The sequence below is a fragment of the Arvicanthis niloticus genome, chromosome 4, assembly GCF_011762505.2.
Source record: "Arvicanthis niloticus isolate mArvNil1 chromosome 4, mArvNil1.pat.X, whole genome shotgun sequence".
NCBI classification, from domain to species: domain Eukaryota; kingdom Metazoa; phylum Chordata; class Mammalia; order Rodentia; family Muridae; genus Arvicanthis; species Arvicanthis niloticus.
The window spans coordinates 47,313,037-47,335,878 of NC_047661.1; the positions used below are offsets into that span (position 1 = coordinate 47,313,037).

Consider the following 22,842-nt stretch of genomic DNA (forward strand, 5'->3'; position numbering starts at 1 on the left):
TCCTATCTTGCTGTGGGAGCTCTGATATTCTAGAAGCATGCTACCACACCTGGCTTCCTGTGGGTGCTGGAGTTCTAAACTCAGGTCCTCACTCTTGTATGGCAAGCACTTTACCCACTGAGCATCTGTCTCCTCCGCCCTTGACTTCTGGACAGCTGCTCTTGAATGGATTTGATGGAGCAAGGGAGTGACAAGTCAGGGTGACTGGGATTTCACTCCAAAGCAATATCTGTGTTGTTAAAGAGTAAGCATATTATGTTGTGAACGAATCCCATCTGAAGAGATGGGAATTGGAACTCCAGGTGATCGTGAGGGTTGAGTTCCCACTCATCTGTTGAATTTGTGGTTTTCAGGGAATTGATGCTGGTTTCTCATCAGAAAAGCATCCAGCAGCTGCAGGAAACCCTGAGACAGAAGTTGCTGAGTGATGACAGCTGGAGGGAGAAGGTAAGGCTGTGGCTCATCTGCCTGTGTCTAGCTTGCTTTTGAAACAGTGTATTAATCTGCTCGAAGACTGTTCCAGATAGGTGTCTTTGCTTTGGCCACTTCTTTTGATTCCATCTGGAAACATCCAACTCCAAATATACTTAAGATATATGCATTTTCCACAATATTAGACAATGTGGTAAGAAGTAAAAAGGGAAAATAAAAAATAGATTTTGTAATCCTGTGATCTTAGGATATTTCTTGGTTCTTATGCAGGAAGCATTTTAATCTTTAAATATTTACTTTTTTCCAGCAAGTATCAGAATCTGAATTTGATCATATTTGTTAAACTATAGAAATACTAATAACTCTCATTTCTTTGCTTCTAAGATAAGAGAATAGAAATGATTTTAAATTATCAGTTATCAAAGTTTGACCATTTTACTCTGGTAAAGTTAAATGAGCAAATGTAAGAACTGTTTTCTCTCAGAACATGGAAACAGTCTATCCACTGTGGTCTTTAGACTTTGCTATATTTTTCAAGGTTTCAACAAAGAACAACCTAAATATGTCTAAATATCATAAGTCGGGCTCTTTAAGCTGTTAGTTCCTTTCTGAGCAGCACAGCGCCTCCCTGACACAAGCTTCAGTCCTCCTCGCTGACCCATGGGCCACCCTACACATGGAGCCTTGCTCAGAGATTAAGAAAATGCTAGCATCTGACATTAAAAGTTCAATGCTCTCGCCTTGTCCAAAGTTAGCCTAATAGTGAAAAGGATCCAGTGCAGATCAGGATGGTTCCTCCTCAGACCTTGCTCTCTCTACTACGTGTCGCCAACCTCATAGATGTCCTCTGACGTGTATAATCTCTTATATTATAAAGTTGAGAAAAGGTCACTTTATAATGAATGTTACTATCTAACCAGCAGTAAATCATGATCAGACCAGTGAAACCAGAGAATAATAAGAACGTCTTGACTGTGTTAGCTATTAAGACTGTGAATAAAAAGTTCCTTAAAAGTCCTCTCATGAGAAAGGAGACTCACTCAAATGACATTGTCATCTCTCTTGGGTCGCTGTGCCTTTGCGTAGGAATGAAATGTTCTCTTTACAAATATGTAACACACAAATTAGAATAAACTTAATAACTTAAATGCTTTTAACGTTTTTAAAAAGTAGATAGCAATTTGTGCCTGTGCTTAATTATTTTAAAGTATGTAAAAAAAAAAAAAACCACACATAATAGGATCAATAGTTGCTATGCAACAGAGAGGGCACATTTTAAAATAACTGTTTACTAATTGTCATAAATTTTTGTTTATTTTAAGTATTGCTTGGATACAAAGAAATCAAATTAATGGGCATAATGAACCTTTAAAATTGGTTCCAAATGCACAATATTGTTACTATTCATGTAAAATTTTGTGATGAAAAAGCCCTCTTGCAGCTTGAATAATTACATAACTAATTCATATCACTTGTTGACACTCACTTTTCAGTATAGCAGACAAATTACAACCAAATATTTTCTTAGATTATCATTAACATATTACAGTCTAGAAACATTTTGGAAGTGTATTAATGACCTCATTTCAGTACATACACCTTTTGAAAACAAACACTGCCTTATTTCCTGGCTAGAATAACCAGGTTAACAGTGGAGTAAACTTCACTTCAAGAAGTAATCAATTCCAATTTTGCCAGGTTGATGGCTCATATCTTTAATCTCAACACTGAGGAGACAGAAACAGGAGAATCTCTGTGAATTTGAGACCAGCATGGTCTATGCAAAAGAATTTCAGGTCAGCCAGGGCTACATAATGAGACCCTGCTCAAAAACAAACAATGGAATAATAAATTCCAAGTCAGAAGGAACATAAAAAAAAAACTTTTCCAAAAGACAGTTCAAGTGACCTAATGATTCCTAATGTGTTGTATGTAATATGCTATCAATGAAGGAAAAAGTAGCACACAAAATACAGTGTTTGACAAGGATGAAGTTATTTATAGATAATGTCACTTTTAGTTGTACCTAATAAACATATGACTAAAATATTGAGGGCATAGTTTAATTTTTAAAATTATTTAATTTTAATGACTCAGGTAATAAAATCTAAACATTTTAGGCCTAGAATCATCTACAAAGAATGTCTGATACAAACCATTAATCCAGATAACAAAATAGTCCCCATTCTTAGAGTGCTTACTGTGCACCAGGCTTTGTGCTCAGTGTTTTTATAAGTGTAATTTTATAAGTTTAATTTTTATGACATGATTGTTCCAGTTTTACAGGTGAAAAATAAACAAGCCTGGGAGAAGTCATGTACTATATCAATGCTATAAGAGCTAGGAAATGAGCTGGCATTAACTGCATTAACTTAAGACATCCTCAAGTGTCTTAAGTGCAAAATCCAAGATGTCTGTGTTTCACCAGTGTACAGTCACAATTATCAGATTTACTCTTCCATCTGAACGAATAAAACCCCAGAGGGGGGTGAAAACAGAAAGCAGTGGTTTCAAGACATCTGACAGTGACAGGATGCTGGTGACAGTCCTGTGACTGTGGTAGTTTAATCCCTTGACAGTCTGCAGACTGTGACACAGGAGACTGGTAACAGGCTAAACTTGGCATCTGCTTTGAACTGAAGAGTCTGTGGAGATAAAGTAGCAACAGCTCTCAAAGTAGAGTTTACAGAAGAACATTCTAAAGAGGAGGGATGTGGGTGGGTGGTCTAGCACGTGCAGGTGGGCAAGCTTTAGCCAGGGAAGGCCAGTCTGAGAGAAATAAAAACCTAACACTCACATACAACCAGACTTTAGCCTCTTTTCACTAGACAGACCAGAAAACCTGTAATATATAGGACACGCAGAAGGTTCTTCCATAGCTGGTATTTCATTATTGGACGTTGTTAGGCCTAGATTCAATGATGGTCTGATCCTAACAAATGTCAAAAGAAAGACCTAAAATAAGTTGAGTCTAAGACATTCCACCATTCGCCAAATAGATACTACACATAGTCATAGGAATACCAACATCCAGATTCTGGAAGACAAATAGAAGTGAACACAAGCAGCTACCAAGGTAAAACTCACAGTGCCTAGTGTCTAACCCATAATTTCCATACACAGAAAGAACTAGAAGAATAGAATTCATAATGAAAAGAAAAATCAATGACTAAAAATCCAACCAAGACAGGCTGCAGAGTTGTCCCAGTCTCACAGAGGTCCCAGGTTCAGTTCCCAGCACCCACATGGTAGCTCACAACTGTCTGTAACTCTAGTACCAAGGGATCTGAAGCTTTCTTCTGTCATCTATGGGTACTGTGCTTACATGATACATTGACATAAGTGCAGCACTACAACACTATACCCATAACATGAAAATAAATATGTTAAATGACTCAGAAAGACACAGACAATTGATGTGCTAGCCGTGCCCAAGAGGTAAAGGAAAATGTTATCATGCTGAGTTTATCATGTTTAAGTTTAGTCATGCCAACTATAAACAAGATGTAAATTGAAAGCTGCAAGAGCACATTCAGACAAGAGCATATTTATTAATAGAAAGTTAGACATCTGACAGGGAAAGTACAGTATACCTGAAAACACAGCAAACAGAAAGAAACACTTGTCTATTAAAACAAGATTTTCTTTTAAAGTCTCAAAAAGTGAAAAGCAGAGCATCAGTGAAGGGGGTTATGAGAGAAGCCCAGTTGGCCTGATATATGTATTAGAATCCCTGAAGATCAGAGAAGAGAATGGAGGCACACGTGCCTGAATAGGTGATGGTGAAATGTTGATGAATTAAATGAAAATAGATTTGCAAAGCTCAACAGACCACAAGGAAGCAAACACACCAAAGGACATTGTAATCCAAATTTGAAAAAAAAATATGTATCTTCCTTCCTTCCTTCCTTCCTTCCTTCCTTCCTTCCTTCCTTCTTTCCTTCCTTCCTTTCTTCCTTCCTCTTTTTCTTTCTTTCTTCCTATCAGGAGGCTGGAAAGATGGAGAGGAGTAATGAGTATTTACCACTCATAGAGAGCCCAAGTTAAGTTCCTATCACCAGTGTTAGGCTGCTCACAACCATCTGTATCTCTAGCTCCAGGGGATCTGATGTTTGTGGCCTCTGCAGGCTCTCATGCTTATGCATACAGCTCTACAAGCAGACACATATTCATAATTAAAAATAAAATAATTTTTCTTACACAGTATATATTGATTACCATTCCCTTCCTCTACTCCTCCCAGTTTCTTTCCACTTCCCTTCCAGATGTAATCCCTTTATCTCTCTCATTAGAAAACAGGCTTCTAAGGGAGTATAATACAATATAATATATAAAACAAAACTAACTCTTTGGAATTGGACAAACAAACAGAGGGAAAGGAGCCCAAGAGGGACCCAAAATAGTGAAAATATAGTACTTTGTACATCAATATTATATACAGATTGTAAAAAAAAAAATACTAATAATGTGTTTTAGTAGCAAACACAAAAGGAATTCCAGAAGCAACTTATAGAGTGTTCTGGAGTCCTGGGAGCCATTAGCAAGGATGCAGGTTCTGGAGTCCCAGAGCTGTTAGCAAGGATGCAGGTTCTGGAGTCTCGGAGATGTTAGCAAGGATGCAGGTTGAACCAGGACAGAAGAATGAAAAACAAAATTAAAGCCTGAGCTTTGTACCCAGGTTTTACTTTGTGTAATTTCTGAGCTTTCATAATATTTATGCTTATTTTTTTTAGAAATCTGTTTCCACACAATTGCTAAAATAACTTGGTTATTACATATAAAGTAATTTGTGCTTTATTTGAACATCATCAGCAAAATAACTTAATTTGTACAAAACTTGTCTTGCCCTCTAAGCTACTCTGTCCATTTATATAAAAACACAAGCAGACTCTTGGTCTGAATTCATCTTCTCAATTGTAAGTAATATAGTTAAGTAGTTCACTGTGATCATATTCTTGCCATGACAGAGTTGGTAGCCTTGTGCCATGACAACACCTGGTCACAGCTGCCCTCAGGTTTTGGAGATTCCCACAGAAGTGAATCACTTTACTTGTCTTTCTCAGTTTGTGCACACTGGAAGCAGACTGGTACTGCTCAGCCGTTCTTCCTCTTTCCCGTTCCCCTTGGGTCCTTTCTTTCTTTTCTCCTTTTTCTGTAAAAACCCTAAGGTGAGCGGACCCATGTGCTGGACAGGACGGAGCTCTCTGTTCACTCAAGGTGCTGGCCACCATCACCCTCTCCTTCCTGCACCAACTCGTTATTTCATCTACAGCTGGGACCCATTGATGTCCTAAGTAATCCCTTGTCTATGAACAGAATTAAGGAAACTCCTTCTTAAAAGGCTCTTCCAAAGCCCCCCCCCCCCCGTCTTCTAGTTTATAGTTGCCCTGTACCACTCACTTTATGTAATTTTACAAGAGATAGTCGGTCCTAAAATAATTACTGGTATCTACCAATCAACCATACAGGTTTCTTTTTCAATTTACCACTTGGTACTTAAATGCTTTGGCACATGTTTTGTCCCAGGGTGCTCAAAAAATGTTTAAGGTGCTGAAGATACAGTTTAGTGGCAGAGTTCTTTCTAGCTCACATAAAGTCCTAAATTCAACCCCTAGCCCCAATGCAAAGATTGGAGAGAGAAGAGTGGGAAGGGAAAGGAAGAAGGGGGCATGGAGAAAGATAAAGGCAACAAAGAAATCAGGTTGCTTAAAAAAAAAAAAAAAAAAAAAAAAAAAACAGTGTCCAGCAACTTATAAACTACTAATGCTTAAAGTTCTACCTTGAACTTGTCAGATGTTTTGGAAAGAGTTTCTTCCTCACAAGTTGTTGGCTTCTTCATCCCCACCCAGTGTTGCTGAAGTGCAGTAGTCAACAGTTAAAGCACTGGGAGTCAGGATGGGAACACCCCAAAGATGCAGCATTCAGGCTGCATCAGGCAGAGTCCTAGGCAGGGAGAAGAGAGCTGGAGTCCAGCCTGCACATGCTTACCAAGCACACACCCAGTGTGCGAGTCTTTTCACCTAAGGAAAAGGTTCCCCATCAGTTCCTGCAGGTGTCCTGCAGGCCTAGTAAAAAGTTCATGTGAGAAACCACTAAGAGAATAAAATAACCTATACTTTGTGAAGAATGCTATATGTCATGCAGAACATGGACTGGAGAACGGCCTTTGTCAGGAGAATTACTATAGTGGAATGAGAGGCTTAGTAGAATGGGTTGAAGACTTCTTTTGTTGGGTGTCAAGGGGAAGGAATAGCTGGGAAGACACAAGGAAAGTGAGGGAGAAGCAGTCTTTAGGGCCATTGTCAAGACTCTTACACCGTGAAGTTTACCTGGGAGCTGTCCACCTAGAGGCAGGCAGTCATGAGCGTCTGCCCTTCAGTGAGTGCTCTTTCCCATCAAGGTCACTAGTAACCTTTCCCCAAACAATGTAGACGTGTTTTGAGAGAGCCAGAATATCTCCTCTTGTTGTGTCTACACTTTGCTGGTTCTGTCCTCCAGCCAGTAAATCCTACTGATCCCAGGGCTCGTCTCTTAATTCATTATTTAATCTTAAGGGCTTCCTTGTAAAGTTTGTTAGCAAACTTTCCGTGCCATGGTATCTCAGTTTCAGGAATCCCGTGAGAAATTCAGGTTGACCTTGTTCTTTCGTAAATGACCAGAAACACAGAAACAGTAAGTTAACAGTCTCTTCCCGTTTACCTGGCATTCACCACACCACGTATAATTTATCATCTTAACATGGCACAGTACAGAGCTGGAGCTGATCGTTGCAGGGATCTCATCTCTGATCTCAGAAGATGAAGTCTGCAGTGATTTACTCGGTCACTCACAGGTTTCTTGTCTCTTGCTTTAGTTGGCAGAGTCAAAGCCAGTAGTTAAAAGCCACATTGAGGAAGATGTTGGCTGAACTACAGGAAAAACTGCTTAATGCTTAGAAATGGAAACTCCTGCTGGGGAAGAAGTGAGTTATGGTTTTGTGAGGTGTGGGGCACTGTGGGACATCCTTCCATGTCAGTTCTGTGGCAAAGACTGCAGGGCTTGCACGTGGAGGCAGTTTCCACGGGCTGTTGAATTCTTGCCCATGCAACAGCCTTACACGGATGCTTTGCCTCGTTTAATCCTCATAAAGGCCCCCAAAGGAATTAGTTACAACCCCACCAGGAGAGCATATGGTCACAACTTAAGGTCACACAGCCAGCAAGTGTCAGGTCCATCTCAAACCAAAGTGCTTACTGTTTTTTCCACAGTTCATGAGGCATGAGACACTGAACCATGTGTTTCTAAAGTCCCTTCCAGCACTGTGATTCCACTGGAGTCTATGTGTGGATGTGGGTGACTGCTTTCCATTCATTCTAGTCTCACTCACATTAACATGTCAGCCTGCGACTCCGTCCCGTGCTGTGACTGCCTGTGTGACAGAGCCACTTGACACTTAAGCTCTGTTGTGTTTTCAGCTGAGCATACTCTAACCTCAGTGTGACTGAGGTTATAGTCATGGTATGGGGCTGAAGGGTATTTGTTTTGTTTTTGTTTTTTTATTTTGTTTTGTTTTTCAGGGTTCCTGATGAGGACCAAGTTAGTGTGAATGAGTAAGCTTTTAGTTGTTTTAAGTATAAATGAGTCAGCTTTAGTTCTAAAAACTGTCATCTCTACTAAGTTTTCATTTGTAGTTACTAGAATATTTGACCCAAGGTCAACTTGAAGGAGATAACTTCTAAGTTAACATTTCTAAGTTAACATTTTTTTAAGCATACCACATATCAACAACATTTAATAGATATCTATAGGACATTCCATACCACAAGTATGAAATAAACATTCTTCTCAGGGATATAAAGAAGATGCTCCAGATTCGCTCACAATAGAATCCACAAAGCAAGCCTTACGCTATACGTAATAATTGAAATACTTCCCTGAGTCTTACAAAACTACAATGGAATAAAACTAGAACCAGTGCCAGCCTCAGACAATACATAAATACCTGCAGACCAAACAATATAGTTTTAAATAACCAATATGCCATGGAGGAAAATCAAGGACAAATGTGTTTTAATTCCTAAATTAAGTAGAAATGAGAGTTTAGCCTACCAAAACCTCTAGGATATAAACAAGTTATCTTAAAAGGAAGGTTTATACCTCTAAATGTTTATATTTCTTAAAAATCAGAAAGCTCTAAAAAATAATCTAATGTTATATATACATCAAGGCTCTAGAAACCTTAGAAACCAAATCTAAATGCAACATATAGAAAAATAAACATTATCATGGGAGAAATTGGTGAAAGAGACTGAATAAACAAACAGCATTATGCAGAGTTGGTTTTTTGAAAATATTAACAAGGTTGACAAATCTGTAGACGAACCAAAGGAAAGAGAAGGAATAGCCAAATTAATGCAATGAAAGACAAACAGGGGGCTGTTACAACAGATCCCAAAGAAGTCCAGAAGATCATTAGAGAACGCTTTAATTCAAAACTTGATATGTGGCTATTTTAAAAATTAGTCTGAGAATACATTGAATGTACTTCTTTCAAGGTAAAATGGCTTTGTATGTTTTACCATGCTATTTTCCAGATTGAAGCTGAGCTCAACAAGGAAAGAGCCCGGCATCTCATTGAGTTCCAGGACCAAGCTCTTCTCTTTAAGGAGGAAGCTAAACTGGAACTTGACATTGAAAAAGAAAAACACCAAGAAATAATCCGCAAGTATCAGCAAGAACACGAGAGCCTGCAGAGGAAGGTTTGTCAGCACCGCGGGTGCTATGCCCTGTGATACACGCTCTGTGACACACGCCGCATGCTCCCCTCGGACACGACTTCCTTTCCACACGTTTGTTCTACCCACGCAGATAAATGGTTTGCTTTGCCTGTTCTTCAGAAAGGATGGTAGAGATACATTACAGACGCACACAGCCGAGTTCTGTATGCATCTGTTCTCTACTGACATGGACTTACCTCTAAACCTGACGGCACTTCATGACTCGTAACTAGCATGGCTACACAATCCAATATCAAAAGATAATAAAGTATTTTACACAGTTAAAATTTTCCTTCCTAGAGGTTTAACCTTCTCGATTGAAGGTTTAAAATACCTTGAAGATGTTTTAATTCTAATTAATTCTAAGTGTTTTTTTGGATGAGGAAGAATATTATAAAATGCTATAAAATGCAGAGTCTGCTGAAGTACCCCTGCTTTGTTGCTTGGTTGTTGGTTTTACTTAGGAGACATCCTCCTGCCTCAGCCTCCCAAGGGTTGGGGTTACAGATGTGTACTACCAAGCTAGGCAGGTTATTCCTGCGTTTATATGACTTGAGTGTAAAGAGGGAGGAAAGAATAGGGAGGAATGGAGGGAGAGAGAGGCAGAAGGCAAGAGAATGAATCAAAATTCAGTGTGAATTTTGAAAAACCTCATTAAGACTCTGTGCTAGGATGACTAGATGGCTCAGCAATGAGGGCGCCTCCACTATTAAAACATGAAATCAGCCCCCGGAACCCACATGGTGCAAGTAGGGAACCAGTTTCTACATGATATTCTCTAACCTCTCCATATACACCATGACATACATGTACCTGTGTACAAAGACACACACACATACAGATAAATGTTACTAAAATATAATTTTTAGTTTTTTAACCTGTTTTAAAATCCATGTTAGAGGCATTAGAGACTTTTGCATTTATTCTGACAGAGGACTGAGGTTCAAACTTAAGCACCTACATGACAGCTCACAACCCCAACAACTCCAGGTCCGTAGGCTCTGACCGTAGGCACGCACATGCTACACAAAAGAAAGAAATCTAATTAAGCATCCAACAGCCTAAAGACCCTCTGTTTCTGTGTGAAGATGGAGAGTTTAGCCACTCCGGAGTCCATGATGAATAAGGAGGACCAGCCACTAGAGTCCATGACACATGCAGTTAGTACCTGGCCCTACCCAGGAGGCTCCACAGGTGTTTCTGTCCTCAAGTTCTTGATGATTTCATCTTTGAATTTGTGAATTTTTAAAGTGAATTCCTATTAAAACAATGACACGTGGGCTGGGATCTTGGTGCCTCTGCTCCCCCGATGGTCTGGTCTGTCTAGGACAGGTCCACACATCTTCCCACAGAGCTCCTGGCACCAAAGGCTCCCCAGAGTGGCCATTTCCTTTCTCCCTACAGCTCATGACCACAGTTGCCCTGAGTAGCTTGGAACTTCATGGGCAGAGAAATGCAAACAAAATAATGCTATTATTTACAAAAGCTCGAAATTCAGATCTTTTAAGTGAAATCTGATTTTTAAACGTTGACTCCTATTTTAAAATCCAAACTTATTTGTGGCTCTGTGAAGCTCCTGTCACAAGGACAGCTTGCTCTGTGTCTTTGTCAGTTCTGCTCTGGGGGGAGGGAAAACATGGTTTTCCCAGGTAACCCTCTCTTCTGGACTAGTTGAAAACAGTAGATTATTAATTTCTAAAATGACTCACGGTGGTGAACAGATTTCTTCCCAAAGTTATTCCTTATGTAAATTTAACATTTGAAACAAATTTGAGATGCATACCGTTTTTAAGTAGTGGTCCAAAGAACTCTTTTAAACAGTAGCTCACACTAGTCCTGCACTCACCACGAAGCCATGGCTGCCCATAGACCCACAATGCTTCTCTTGCCTTGGTTGGGATTTCAGGCATGAGCCACCAAGCTTAACTTTCTGTTTTCTAAGGAAAAAGAAAAGTCTTTTAGTTAGTTCTGAATGGATGCTTTGGGCAGAAGGTTCCCTGAATTATTGTGTCATGTTCTTGTGTAACGTGAGAGCAAATACCTTTGCACCGAGTCCTGGTATTCTCTAGAACTGCCATCATGACACCAGAGTGGCCACTTGTCTTTCAGTTCAGTTCACTCAAATGTAATAGTTACTTCTTCCGTCATATTGGTTGAGTTGCCAATGCTATGTGGCCAGTCCTGGCTTTCCAGAGCCTACTACTACACATGTCTCTTCCCAGCTAAGTCACCAGTCATGGCCAATCAGCCGTAGTGGCAAAGGGATTTTACCATCAAAATTAGATACAAAGTTGACCTGAGAGAGATAGGGGTGGATATTTTTAAACATTTACTGACACCCCATTGTTGTTACATGTAGAACAGTACAGAATGTCTGTGTTCACAAGTGGAGGAGTGCAGCTATAGAAGACTGAGCTAGTGTCTGGGGTACATCTATCCATATATAAGAAGGAAAAACTATGTCCCAGGCGAACTTGGTGTTCTGATGAGAGTGGAGCACAACTGTGGCGTTCTCTATCCATGTCTCTAAAAACCCAGTCAGGCACCTGGAGGTCCCAGAGCCCGGCCAAGCCCTCTCTGATCTGTTTGTGAAAACTTGAGTTACTTTTGGCAGATAGATTCAGTTATAGAGATTTAAATATTTCCAAGGATGCCCAAGTAGTTAATAGGAAACCATTTTAGGAAAAAAATAAAGAAAAGTCTATGTTGACTTTAAAAAATATCTGAAGGCTTATATATGTCGTGGGATGAAAGCACACTGATTTATTAGAAGAAACAGCAAGAGCTCTATGGTTCTCTAGAAACAGTTGTCTATATACTAACACGAGATATGTCTTACAGATAGCTGGCCTAATCGCAGATGCTACAAAAGACCTGAGGCTGGAAGTGGCCTCTCTCCAAGAAAAACTCCGTGAATCCCATGTGCGATACACAGAAGAGTCTGAATCAAAGAAAAAAGAAATTGAAGACCTGAAAAATCTGGTTGCAGAATTCGAGTGTCGTTTGAAAAAGGAAACTGGCCATGATGATTCAGTTTCCGAAGAGTTGAAGAAGGAAATGAAACAGAAGTCAGATGAGCTGGAAAGAGTAAGGCTGGCCCAGACACAGCTGCTGCAGCAGTTCAGCCAGTCACAGGAAGAGGTAGGAAGCAGATAACCCCCAGTGAATAGTATAGCCACTTAAAAAGCAGACAAACAGACACAAATGTGACAGGCAGTCAGAGGTCAAGGAGTCACAGCCTGGCTCCCTGGCATCCCTTAGCTTCTGTGAGACAGTTCTCTCTTTTTTTAAGTATTATTTATTCTTTGAGAATATCATATATACATACCATGTATCTCTGTTAGTCATATTCATACATACCCCTTCCCTTCTTTCAACTCATAAATTCCCCTCAAGACCTCTTCCCAGTCTGATGTTTGGTGTTTGGTTTTGTTTAGTAACAGTCCCATGTATCCGTGAGTGTGCAGCCTTCTACTGGGGCCTGGTTCATCTACCATGGGCCACTCCCTAAAGAAAACCTGACAGTCTTTCCCCTAGCAGCCATTGGTTGTCAGCAGTGCTTCTCAGCTACGGGTGGGAGGCTCATTTGTCCCTCCCCCTCCGTGCTAGACCGTGGCCGGGCCTGATCCTGTGTGGCTCTCGTATAGGCAGCTTCAGCCTCTACACAGTTCAACAATACAAGCATCTTGTCATGTCCTGGAGAAAATCCTATTTCTTAGACTTTTCTGTTTCTTCTTCCACCAAGTTTCAAGAACCCTGGGGGGCATTGGTATGATATTGATGTCCCATTTCTGGCTGACCCCTTTCTAGTATCCAGTTCTGTGCAGCAAATAATCACTTAAAAGCTCCACGCCTAGGAATCTTACAGATTAGATCTTATTTGCTTTAATAGTAAATCTTTGCCAAAGAAAATTTCAGAGCACATGTTGCTTACATTAAAAAAATATATGGACAACATAAAGATAATTTGAGTTTCATGTTTTACAGCTCTGACAACCTGACCTTATAAGGCAGCTTACATGCTTTTGTCTTCTGTCTTACATTTGCACAGTTATTTCAGTAGTGTCTTCTTGGACTGAAGAAGTATTATTTTACTTGAGAATTTTTTATCTCTGGCTTATTTATGATGAATTGCTAAGCATCTGAGAAATCCTGTGACAGTTAATTGTAATACTCGATCCCACTTACAACAATATAGCGTATGGAGATGAATGAATGGTTTTGAACCTAGTGAGAAATAAGATTTCTGTTGGCCTTATTGGCATGTTAATAAAGAAGCAAATAGAAAGTACTAGTAATAATATCATTTATTAATAATAAGCACTATTTTCTTGTTATATTTAAATTTCCAACCAAAACTGAGAGTTTATATCATCATAAAGATGAGCTATGGGATGGATAACATGCTAAATAAGAACAATGACTAACTTTATTTACGTGTCACAGATGAGGAAGTAACACGCTTGGAGAGTTTCACAGGCTCACACAATGAGAGAGGCAAGACTCAAACTTGAATCTCAGGGAGACAAAAATTCTTATTCCAGGAAGACTTTTTGATTCTAAATTTCAAAGCAACCTCAGGCTTAGCCCACGATACCTCCTAGTCAAGATCACTTACTTTTACTCTGAAGTGAACAAAACCAAGAGAAATAAACACAAAGCAGGAAATCCAATCCAGCTTGGGCTGGGGCAGGAGGGGACCCTAGAGAGCCAGCCAGTTATCTCATGCAGGAGGACAGCAGCTCAGTCCAGGCAAGAGAGGCACACTGGAGAAACTGAGGAAAGAGGAACTGCTGACTTACTTCTACTGGGTCCACACTAACACTCCCATGGAAAACATCAGGCAAAAGGAAAGGAAGGCCAAGTCACTGGACTAGCAAGTCTGAAGCCAAAAGAATGGCAATGAATAAATAAATAAATAAATAAATAAATAAATAAATAAATAAATAAGAGGTGACCCAGCCAGAGGGCAAGTCAAAAATGAACAAAGTCAAATTTTTAACAAATGCAAAATATTGTCTATGTAGGTATTGAGCACTATACTAGATAAATAGTGGTATAATTTGAAAAAATGGTAATTACCTCCTCTGGGAAATGTTAAAGAAATGACCTATACAGAAATTGATCACATGCAAACCTTAGACTGAAGAGTGGAGACACCCTACATTACATGCATATAATTTATCACTACTTGACACAGTGACTTCATTTTTTTTTTTTTTTTTTTTTCGAGACAGGGTTTCTCTGTGTAGCCCTGGCTGTCCTGGATCTCACTCTGTAGACCAGGCTGGCCTCGAACTCAGAAATCCGCCTGCCTCTGCCTCCCAAGTGCTGGGATTAAAGGCGTGCGCCACCACCGCCCGGCGACACAGTGACTTCAAACAATAAGAATTAATAGTCTCATTTCTTTTTTGAAAGATTTATTTTCTTATATTTATGTGTGCATATGTGTCTGTGTGAGTATATGTCTATAGGTGCTGGTACACACAACTGTGCTCACCAGTGGAGGTCAGAAGACAGTGTCAGGTGTCCTTGTCTGTCACTCTTATCCTGTTTGAGATAGAATGTCTCCCTGAACCTGGGCCTGTCAGGGAGGTGTCCTCAGCTAAGCCAATAAGCTCCCACCATCCTCCTGTCTCTGCCACCCACAGAGATGGAGTTACAGAGATGTGCAAGACATCTAGCTTGTTACATGGGTGCTAGGGTATAACCTTAAATTCTTATGATTGTACAGAAAGCATGCCAAACCACTGAGACATCTCTCCATCCCCTCAACATTTCTGTGAGTAAGGAAACTGTTATAGTTTATCTGGCTGGCGGTGGTTCAGCATCTCTTCTGAGGTTGGTGTGAGGGTGTCCAAGAGTCAGTAGTCTCAGCTAGAGGCTTGGCAGTGATAGGCTGGGCTTCTAGCTAACTAGTATGAGCAAAGTTATATTAACAGGTTAATAGTCTCATGGGCTATTAATAGAGAACCCATGATTGTTGGCTATAGCATCCCTCAATTCTGTGCCACATGGGCCTCTCCATAAAAGAACTCATATTATCTGCTGGCTTCCTTCAGAACCAGTAGAGAAAGGTGCCAAGACAGAAGCCACAGTCCTTAGGCAACCCAGAAGTGACAGCTCATAGCTTTCTTTGTATTCTGCTTATTACAAATGAGCCAGTAAGTCCAATCCACATGCCTTCATGGTAAGCAAGTACCTAAGATGTGGCTATCAGAAAAGTGGTCCTGGGCCATCAAAAGTTTCTATATGTGTTACTTTTTCTGTGATTTGTTCTATTGCTATAATTAAACATTATGATTACAGCAATAAAAGAATAAGTTTAGTTGACCATACACTTCCAGAGGGCTGGCACTTATGGTGGTAGAGCAAGGGCGTGGAGGTGGTGTGATAGAAGCCATCAGCAACCTCACATTTTCCATGTGTCTACTTTGTTCCCAGAAATAACAACTCTGAGACTTTTTATACGTGAATAAATGTTTAAGCCAATAGCTTTGCCTCTGTTTTCCAACTAACTCATATCTTAATTACCCATTTATTTTATTCTAAGTCCTGCCATATGGCTGGTTACATGGTCTTCAGTTTCATATGACTGTCTTCATCTGTACCTGGGGTGAATCTCCACTCTGATTCAATTCCATAATCCCATCCTCCCTCTGTCAGATGTCCCACCTTCTAATCCTACCTCAGCTTGTTGGCCAGTCAGCCTTTTATTGACAACCTTTGATTTATTCCATTCAGTACAACTGATTATCTCTATAAGATGGCTGGCTGGAGCAGCAGCTGAAGGCTCAGATCTTGATCCACAAGTAGGAAGTAGAAAGAAACATTGGGAATGTGGCCAGTCTTTTGAAACCTTAGAGCCTGCCCCCAGTGACACATCTTCTCCAAGGCCACACCTTCTCAAACAATTCCACCAACTAGAAACCAAGTATTCAAGCATGAGTCTACACTGCATCTTCTGACCATGCCCTCTGGAGGGAATGTGAGCAAAACTAATAAGGAAGGGTGAATTTCTTTTTAGATCAGAGAGCTAAAGAGAGCTCATCTCACATGGCTCCTAGTTGTGAAAGGTATTAAGACAGATTTCATTTTCAAAAATATGGACTTCTGGACCTGGAGAAATCCATGGCTCAGCAGTGAAAAGCCAAGGTTGTTCTTCTAGTTGACCTGGGTCAATTCACAGCACTCAAATGTCAGCTCACAACTGCCTGTAACTCCAGTTCCAGAGGACGATGCCTCTTTGACTTCCAAGGACTCCTACACATGTAGTACACAAATGTATGCTAAAAAACAAAATAAAATATGAACTTCCAAAACATAAAAATACATTAGGTTAGTATGAAAATAGTCATGGCTCATTAATATAGGGGAGAAACTTGTTCATAAAATAAAGCTAATGAAAGAATTCAACAGGACAGCTTCCTTTCATGGCAGGGACAAGCAGACTAGGTTTTCCATCAGAGATTACCAATATATCACTTCAAATTAAATAATGAGAACTGAAATATAAGTAAATATTTTAGGCTATTTCTCTGGGTAAACATGCCAAAGAACAGAATATGCTTATAAAACAGGAAATGAGCCAATGAAAGTAGTAGAGTTTATGAGCAGGAAGAATGTGCGAGCTGTAAATAAAGTTATATGAAATGGAAAGTTCTGTGTGTTTTCATCATGTTCTTCAGACACTTTAAGTTCCTCGGATTCTGGAGAATTAAAAGCTATAATTACTTGGAGAAAGAAATCTTACTAAAATGAAGATACGTTAGTGTTCTCCTAATGGATTGATGTTCTTTATCCTATTCAAATTATTAAGTTTAAGAGTAAGTAAGGCCGGGTGGTGGTGGCGCACGTCTTTAATCCCAGCACTTGGGAGGCAGAGGCAGGCGGATTTCTGAGTTCGAGGCCAGCCTGGTCTGCAGAGTGAGTTCCAGGACAGCCAGGGCTATACAGAGAAACCTTGTCTCGAAAAACCAAAAAAATCAAAAACCAAGAGTAAATAAGGAGCCATCTCAAGTATTGAGCAAAATACCAATGGAGTTTTGTTACTTCTAAAATTTACAATGATAGTCATTATCATTAGGAAAAAGTTTAAGGACACTTGCAGTGTATTTAGTATAATTCTAATACCTCTCTGGATGTTTTAAGTTTGCATGGTGAGCTTATAAATTTAAAGAATGCTGCTCTGATGAACATTGATGCGGCAGATACTGCAGATAAAATTACCCATGGCCTGAGGTCAGTATTTCTATTTTGGTCAAACTTCAAGAATGACATATATAGCTTGACCATGCTAGTCCTTTTTGTGCTGGGAATACTTTTATTCCTGCCCATCATGTTAAAGCTTGTCTTTAACAATGTCAACATGTTGGCAGCCAAAGTACATGGCTTGAAACTGAAAATGGACCCCCAGACAGAGTTATTAATTTAACAGGCTGACAAGCCAAGGATGGGTAAGATTCTGTGCAGAGCCTTACCAACTTAAGACAAAAGTGCATTGCTTTGGATAATGCATATTCCATGACAGGTAAGGAAGGCATTCTTGGCAGAATGACCTAAGACAGAGTCAGTATTGTTTATGAAATAAAAAAGAGGGAGATGTGGAGAGCTTTGGGGGCTGCTTGGCAAGAATCTGACATGGGCCAAGGACAAGGAAATGGACTGCTTGGCAGGAATATAACGTTGACCAAGGACAAGGAAGTGGGCTTCAGGAAGGATTCTGACATTAGGCTAGAACAAAGAAGTAATTCAGGCAGAAATCTAAACTTTAGGCTAGAACAAAGAAGTAATCTAAGGCAGGAATCTAAATCTTAGGCTAGAACAAGGAAGTAGGCTTCAGACATAAAAATGACTTTGGGCTAGGACAGTGAAGTAGGCTTGTATATTTTAGTCATCCTGATAAGCCCTTAGAAAACTGTGATCACAGGAGTGTTCACGGAACTTTGTTTATTGCCTTGCTTGTTCTTTGACTATTTATGCTTATTGACTCGCTTGTTCCTTGACTATTTGCATCTATTGTATTGTTAGTTCCTCAACCTAGAACCGACCTTAATACTTGCATGTAATTAAAATGGTATAAAAACAAAAAGGAAGAGGGGAATGGGATAGAAGGTTTCTAGGGAGGGGAAATGGGGAAAGGGTATGACATCTGAAATGTAAATAATTAAAATACCCAATTGAAAAAAAAGTTAGTGTTCTCCTAAGAAGGCAAATGAAGATCAGAGAGTCCTGTGCTCTCTGAAGAGATCGGAAAGTAGGTGGAATTTGTCTTTGACTGTAGGAAAGGATAAGGAGGAAGCTGGAGCTTCTGACAGGCAAACTGGGCCTTCCTCAGTGTAGTGACTTGAGAACTGACACAGTAACAAGGCAGGACAGTGAGAAGGTGTAAGAAAAAATCACAGGACAGGGATGGAAAACAAAAGTACCAGAAATGTAAATTTAAACAAGACTCCAGAAAGTTCTTATTGGGAAAAAGATACACACTAAAAAACTGGAACATCAAAAACAAAAAATGAGATCAGAAGTTAATGTTAGCAAGTAGCACATTGTCATTAAAGCCAAATTAAAATGAGACATGCTTTTGGTAACAGTGGTCTCTCTCTCATGTGTGTTTCACATGGATTTTCTAAGACAGGATGGCCCAATATAAGGGGCCTCGTGATGATCTTGGGATTTAGAGGAAGAGTGTAATTTGTTTAAAGTAGACCCAAAGAAAAACAGAACTCAATCTTTTTCTTGTTTGAAGACCATAGAAAAGAGAGTAAGAGGGTCAGAGGTTTCAAATTCTGCAGTTCTTATGGCCCATCTAATGGTAGTTTTAAAAGTTCAAAAATAGAAAACAGTACTCCTAGTTAAACATGGAGAATTCCATGGAGAATGGAATGGCTGTTTTTCTCTATCTCACTGCACTGCCATGAAATAAAAAGTGAAACCTGGTACCCATTGTTGGTGAGGGGATCCCAAAGAAGTCCCTGTATCACAGGGAGGCTCAGAATAGGGAGACACAAAACACCTCTGAAGACGGGATCGAAGAGTAGAGCCCAAAATAGGACTGACTGAGAGTAAAAGGAGCAAATTCATTTTCAGGGACTCATAGCCCCCACCCCCTCCAGTGTCACTACCCACTTGCATAGAAAGACACCGGACATGTTCCCTCTAGCAGAATGAGAAAGACACTGTGTGTGAAAATACATCAGAGCAAGGAATAGAGCAAGAGCTGCAGGGAGCAAGCAGGAAACAGCCAGTCCTTGTTACACACTTCTTTCCCACAGTTCAGACAACCAAGAACTTAGAAGAGCCCATGTATGCTGACCATTGGGATATCTAAGACAGTGGCTAGATCCATGTCCAGTCTACTAGCTCAGAAATATGCTAGCCAATAACCCTACACACACACACACACACACACACACACACACACACACACCCCACATGTCATTTGGGAACTCACTCTTTAATCATAAACAGCCAAAGACCACACGACATTTTAGAACTGTCTCTAATATGAAGGACAACAACCAAAAATAAATGAATGCATAATTAGCCCAGCCAGATTTAGTCACCAAATGTGTTGACTTGCAGTGTTTCCCTTCTTAGAGCATTCAAATGTCAAAATTGTGGCTGAAGGGTTGTCAGTCTGTATTTGTGTCAACACACCTGTTCTTATTGTTAGGTTGCTTTGCCTCAGCATCCTGTGTTTGCTTTTGTTTAAGAAACAATAAACGAAAGTACAAGTTGAAGCTATGTGCTGCAGACTCAGGAGACTGTGTCTCCAAACTGTTAGCACAGTGGTGAAGAACTGAATAGGGATCTTATGTAACCTTCTAAAATATTGGGATCATGGGTGATCTTAAACCTTTTGATATCTAAATATGAAATCTGCTTCAAATATGAAATCTGCTTCAAAAGGCATTTATGTAGGATCATTTGATAAAACTTAGTGGTGATGGATTTATGTAAACCTATAAGGTGGAATTTTATGAATACATAGCATTTGCAAGGACAAATGGCTTATTTTCAAAAGGGATTCCCTTCATTTGGGAGTATGTATTTACTTCAAGTGCATATGTAATTGATATAGACAAAATGGCATGTTCCTCTCTGGTAATTCTGTGTAGGAGATAAGAAACCCACGTCTGGTCAGTAAGTTATCAAACAAGTGATTCTCAACCCTGAGACGTGAAATTGCAGCATCAGTTTTTCTTTCAAAGAGTAAAGCTTTTAAGGATCATGCTTAGGCCTGGCTGGCTGACAGAGGGGACAGATGAGCTGAGAACCCAAGAATTTGGCCACGGAGCATGTGCAGATGTGGGCTCAGCAAGGGCATCTCTACCCGTAAAGAAGGAAGATGTCAGGACAGTGACACGTTGGGAAGAAATATGAGACATTGCTTTATTTCACTTAATTAACGGTGACAAGATATTAACATTGTATTGTTGATTTAGAAGAGGAAATCCTAAATAATGTATGTTTAGGCTCTTCTCCCTCATCTTGAAAAATTGGCTCTTGAAGCCATTATTCTGAAGGATTTTGTTATTTTATGACTTTCATTCTGAGAAGTTTACAATCGTTGGTTTTATTGTGTTTGCAAAGATGAGTATATAATTTTAATGCTTCTGCCTGACATCTGTCATGTTTCCTAAAATTTTATTTAGTTTCTCATTCCTAGTTTACCAAAAAGCCATTTCCATTGTTGTCCTGCTGTTGGGCTAACTGACTGGATGGAGGCAGGGCCCATCTTTTGCTAAGTTTGACTCTAGTTTCCACACCTTGTCCACGGAACTTCCTTCACCAGCCCATCCGACTGGACACCCACTTTCCTGACCTGTGTCTAGTTAGAGCTGGCAAACACGGACAAGGCCATCTGTGCTGCTTCTTCAATGAAGACTTCTTTCCTGGCATCCTCCTCCTCCACCCCACTATGCCAGATACACCTGATTCTGAAACACCACAACAGGAGTCTCACCTTCACAATGATCAGGCCACCCAGCAAAGCCTTCTCTTGCTTCTTCTCTGTGTTTGCAACTGAAAATACTCAGTTGTTTCTAAGGGTGAAAATGAATACAAATATAAACCAGTCACTCAGAACATTCAAAAGTAGGGAATTGGCCACTTTTAATATTAGAAAGTTTTAGTATATGATGAGCTAATTTACATTTTAACCTTTTACCTGCCAACTCAGTGGAAGGGCAATTAAGCAATTAATAATTAAACAATTAATTATTTAAGTCCAACTGAAGCCACCTTTTGTCTGAGGCAGGTGTAGACAGTGCTCAACACCAATGGCTGGGTTTTAGGAGCAGAGCAGTCATTCTTCCTCCTCTAGGCCACACTCATCCAGGGCTCAGGACAGAAGCTTCTCTACAAAACTATACTGCTATACTGTTTCCCACCGTGGCCGTTACCCCGCCCTGCAATGTCTTTCACAAAGCTGGCCTGGTGCGCTGCTTTTCATGCCAATGTGACCGTGCCAGTACCCTGCTTGAAGTATCTTCCCATGATCCAGCTGGCCCTCTCAGAGCCAAGTAAAATCTCCAGCAAAAAACACACTGCCAAGGTTCTCCTTATCTGACTCAGTCACTTCCTCCTACCCCAGTGCTGACTTCTTCTCCTGTGTCTACAAGCTGAGCCTGCTAGCAACCATGTTCCATTCCTGGATGTGTCTCTTGCTGCCCCCCTCTGCTTGGAAACCCCACTTGGCCTCCTTTACCTGGTGCGTGCCTGCCATTTCATTTTGACTTCCAAGTCTGTTGCAATCCAGCAACAATTAGTTGACCATGCTATGGTAAAATGTAGCTCAAGATCACTTTATCTCAGACACATAGAGGACAGCAGCCTCACTGGTCATTCTCATGTTGGCTCATCAAGCATACTCTAGCTTACATATATTTTTACATTACTCAGTAAAAATACATATTAAAAGTCTGCCACAGCCAGATGTAGTAACACATGTATGCCTTTAGTGTCTGGGTTTGGGAGGCAGAGAGATAAAGAGGTAGAGAGAGAGGCAGAGAGAGAGGCAGAGAGAGAGACAGAGACAGAGACAGAAAGAGAAGCAGAGAGGCAGAAGGTGATCTCTGAATCTGAGGTCAGCCTGTTGTAGAGTGAGTTTGAGTTTTAGGACAGCCTGAGCTGCTACATAGTGAGATTCTGTCCTCAAACCAAACCAGCCAACCAGACAGACAAACAAAAAGAGTTTGCATACCCCAGCCCTCTTGCCTCATTTCTGAAAACAATACAACCTCAGCCCACAGGATGGAATTTTCCACAAATATGTCTGCTGTGTCACGTCCACGTGTCCTCTTAGTGTGCTGGCACACTCCATTTCTCAAATAGCAATTTCCTAAACTCTCCAATGTTCTGTTTTTATATCTTACACTATAATTGAAGAAATTGTATCACCTAAACTATTGGTTGGACAAAACTGTGTTGTAGTATTAATTTAGGGGAAGACAGTAAAGTCAGCAGAGAAAATGAGGGTATTAGCATATCACCCAAGAGATCAGTGTTTGGCACAGGTGAAAGTCCCAACTGTGGATCCTGTCTTCAGTTCTGAGGTCCCCCTGGTTTGGGAAATAGAAAGAGAATTAATCCTTTGTTCTGAAGACTAATAGTCTTGAAGGATGAGTTGCAGAGTGGTTGGCCTCATGCT

The 22,842-nt window shown here is 40.2% G+C and overlaps 1 protein-coding gene across 2 annotated transcripts in view; it reads left to right on the plus strand.

Annotated features, from left to right (window-relative positions):
* Window positions 1-22,842, plus strand: part of Lekr1 (leucine, glutamate and lysine rich 1) — a 160,241-nt gene that overhangs the window by 128,568 nt on the left and 8,831 nt on the right. For both annotated transcript variants that reach the window (XR_013109852.1, XM_034499420.2), the window contains 3 exons: window positions 354-447; window positions 9,006-9,170; window positions 12,030-12,329. Coding sequence is in view for 1 of the 2 variants with exons in the window: in XM_034499420.2 (XP_034355311.1) it covers window positions 354-447; window positions 9,006-9,170; window positions 12,030-12,329 (559 nt within the window). In the remaining variant the exon portion in view is untranslated. The remainder of the gene's footprint in view (window positions 1-353; window positions 448-9,005; window positions 9,171-12,029; window positions 12,330-22,842) is intronic.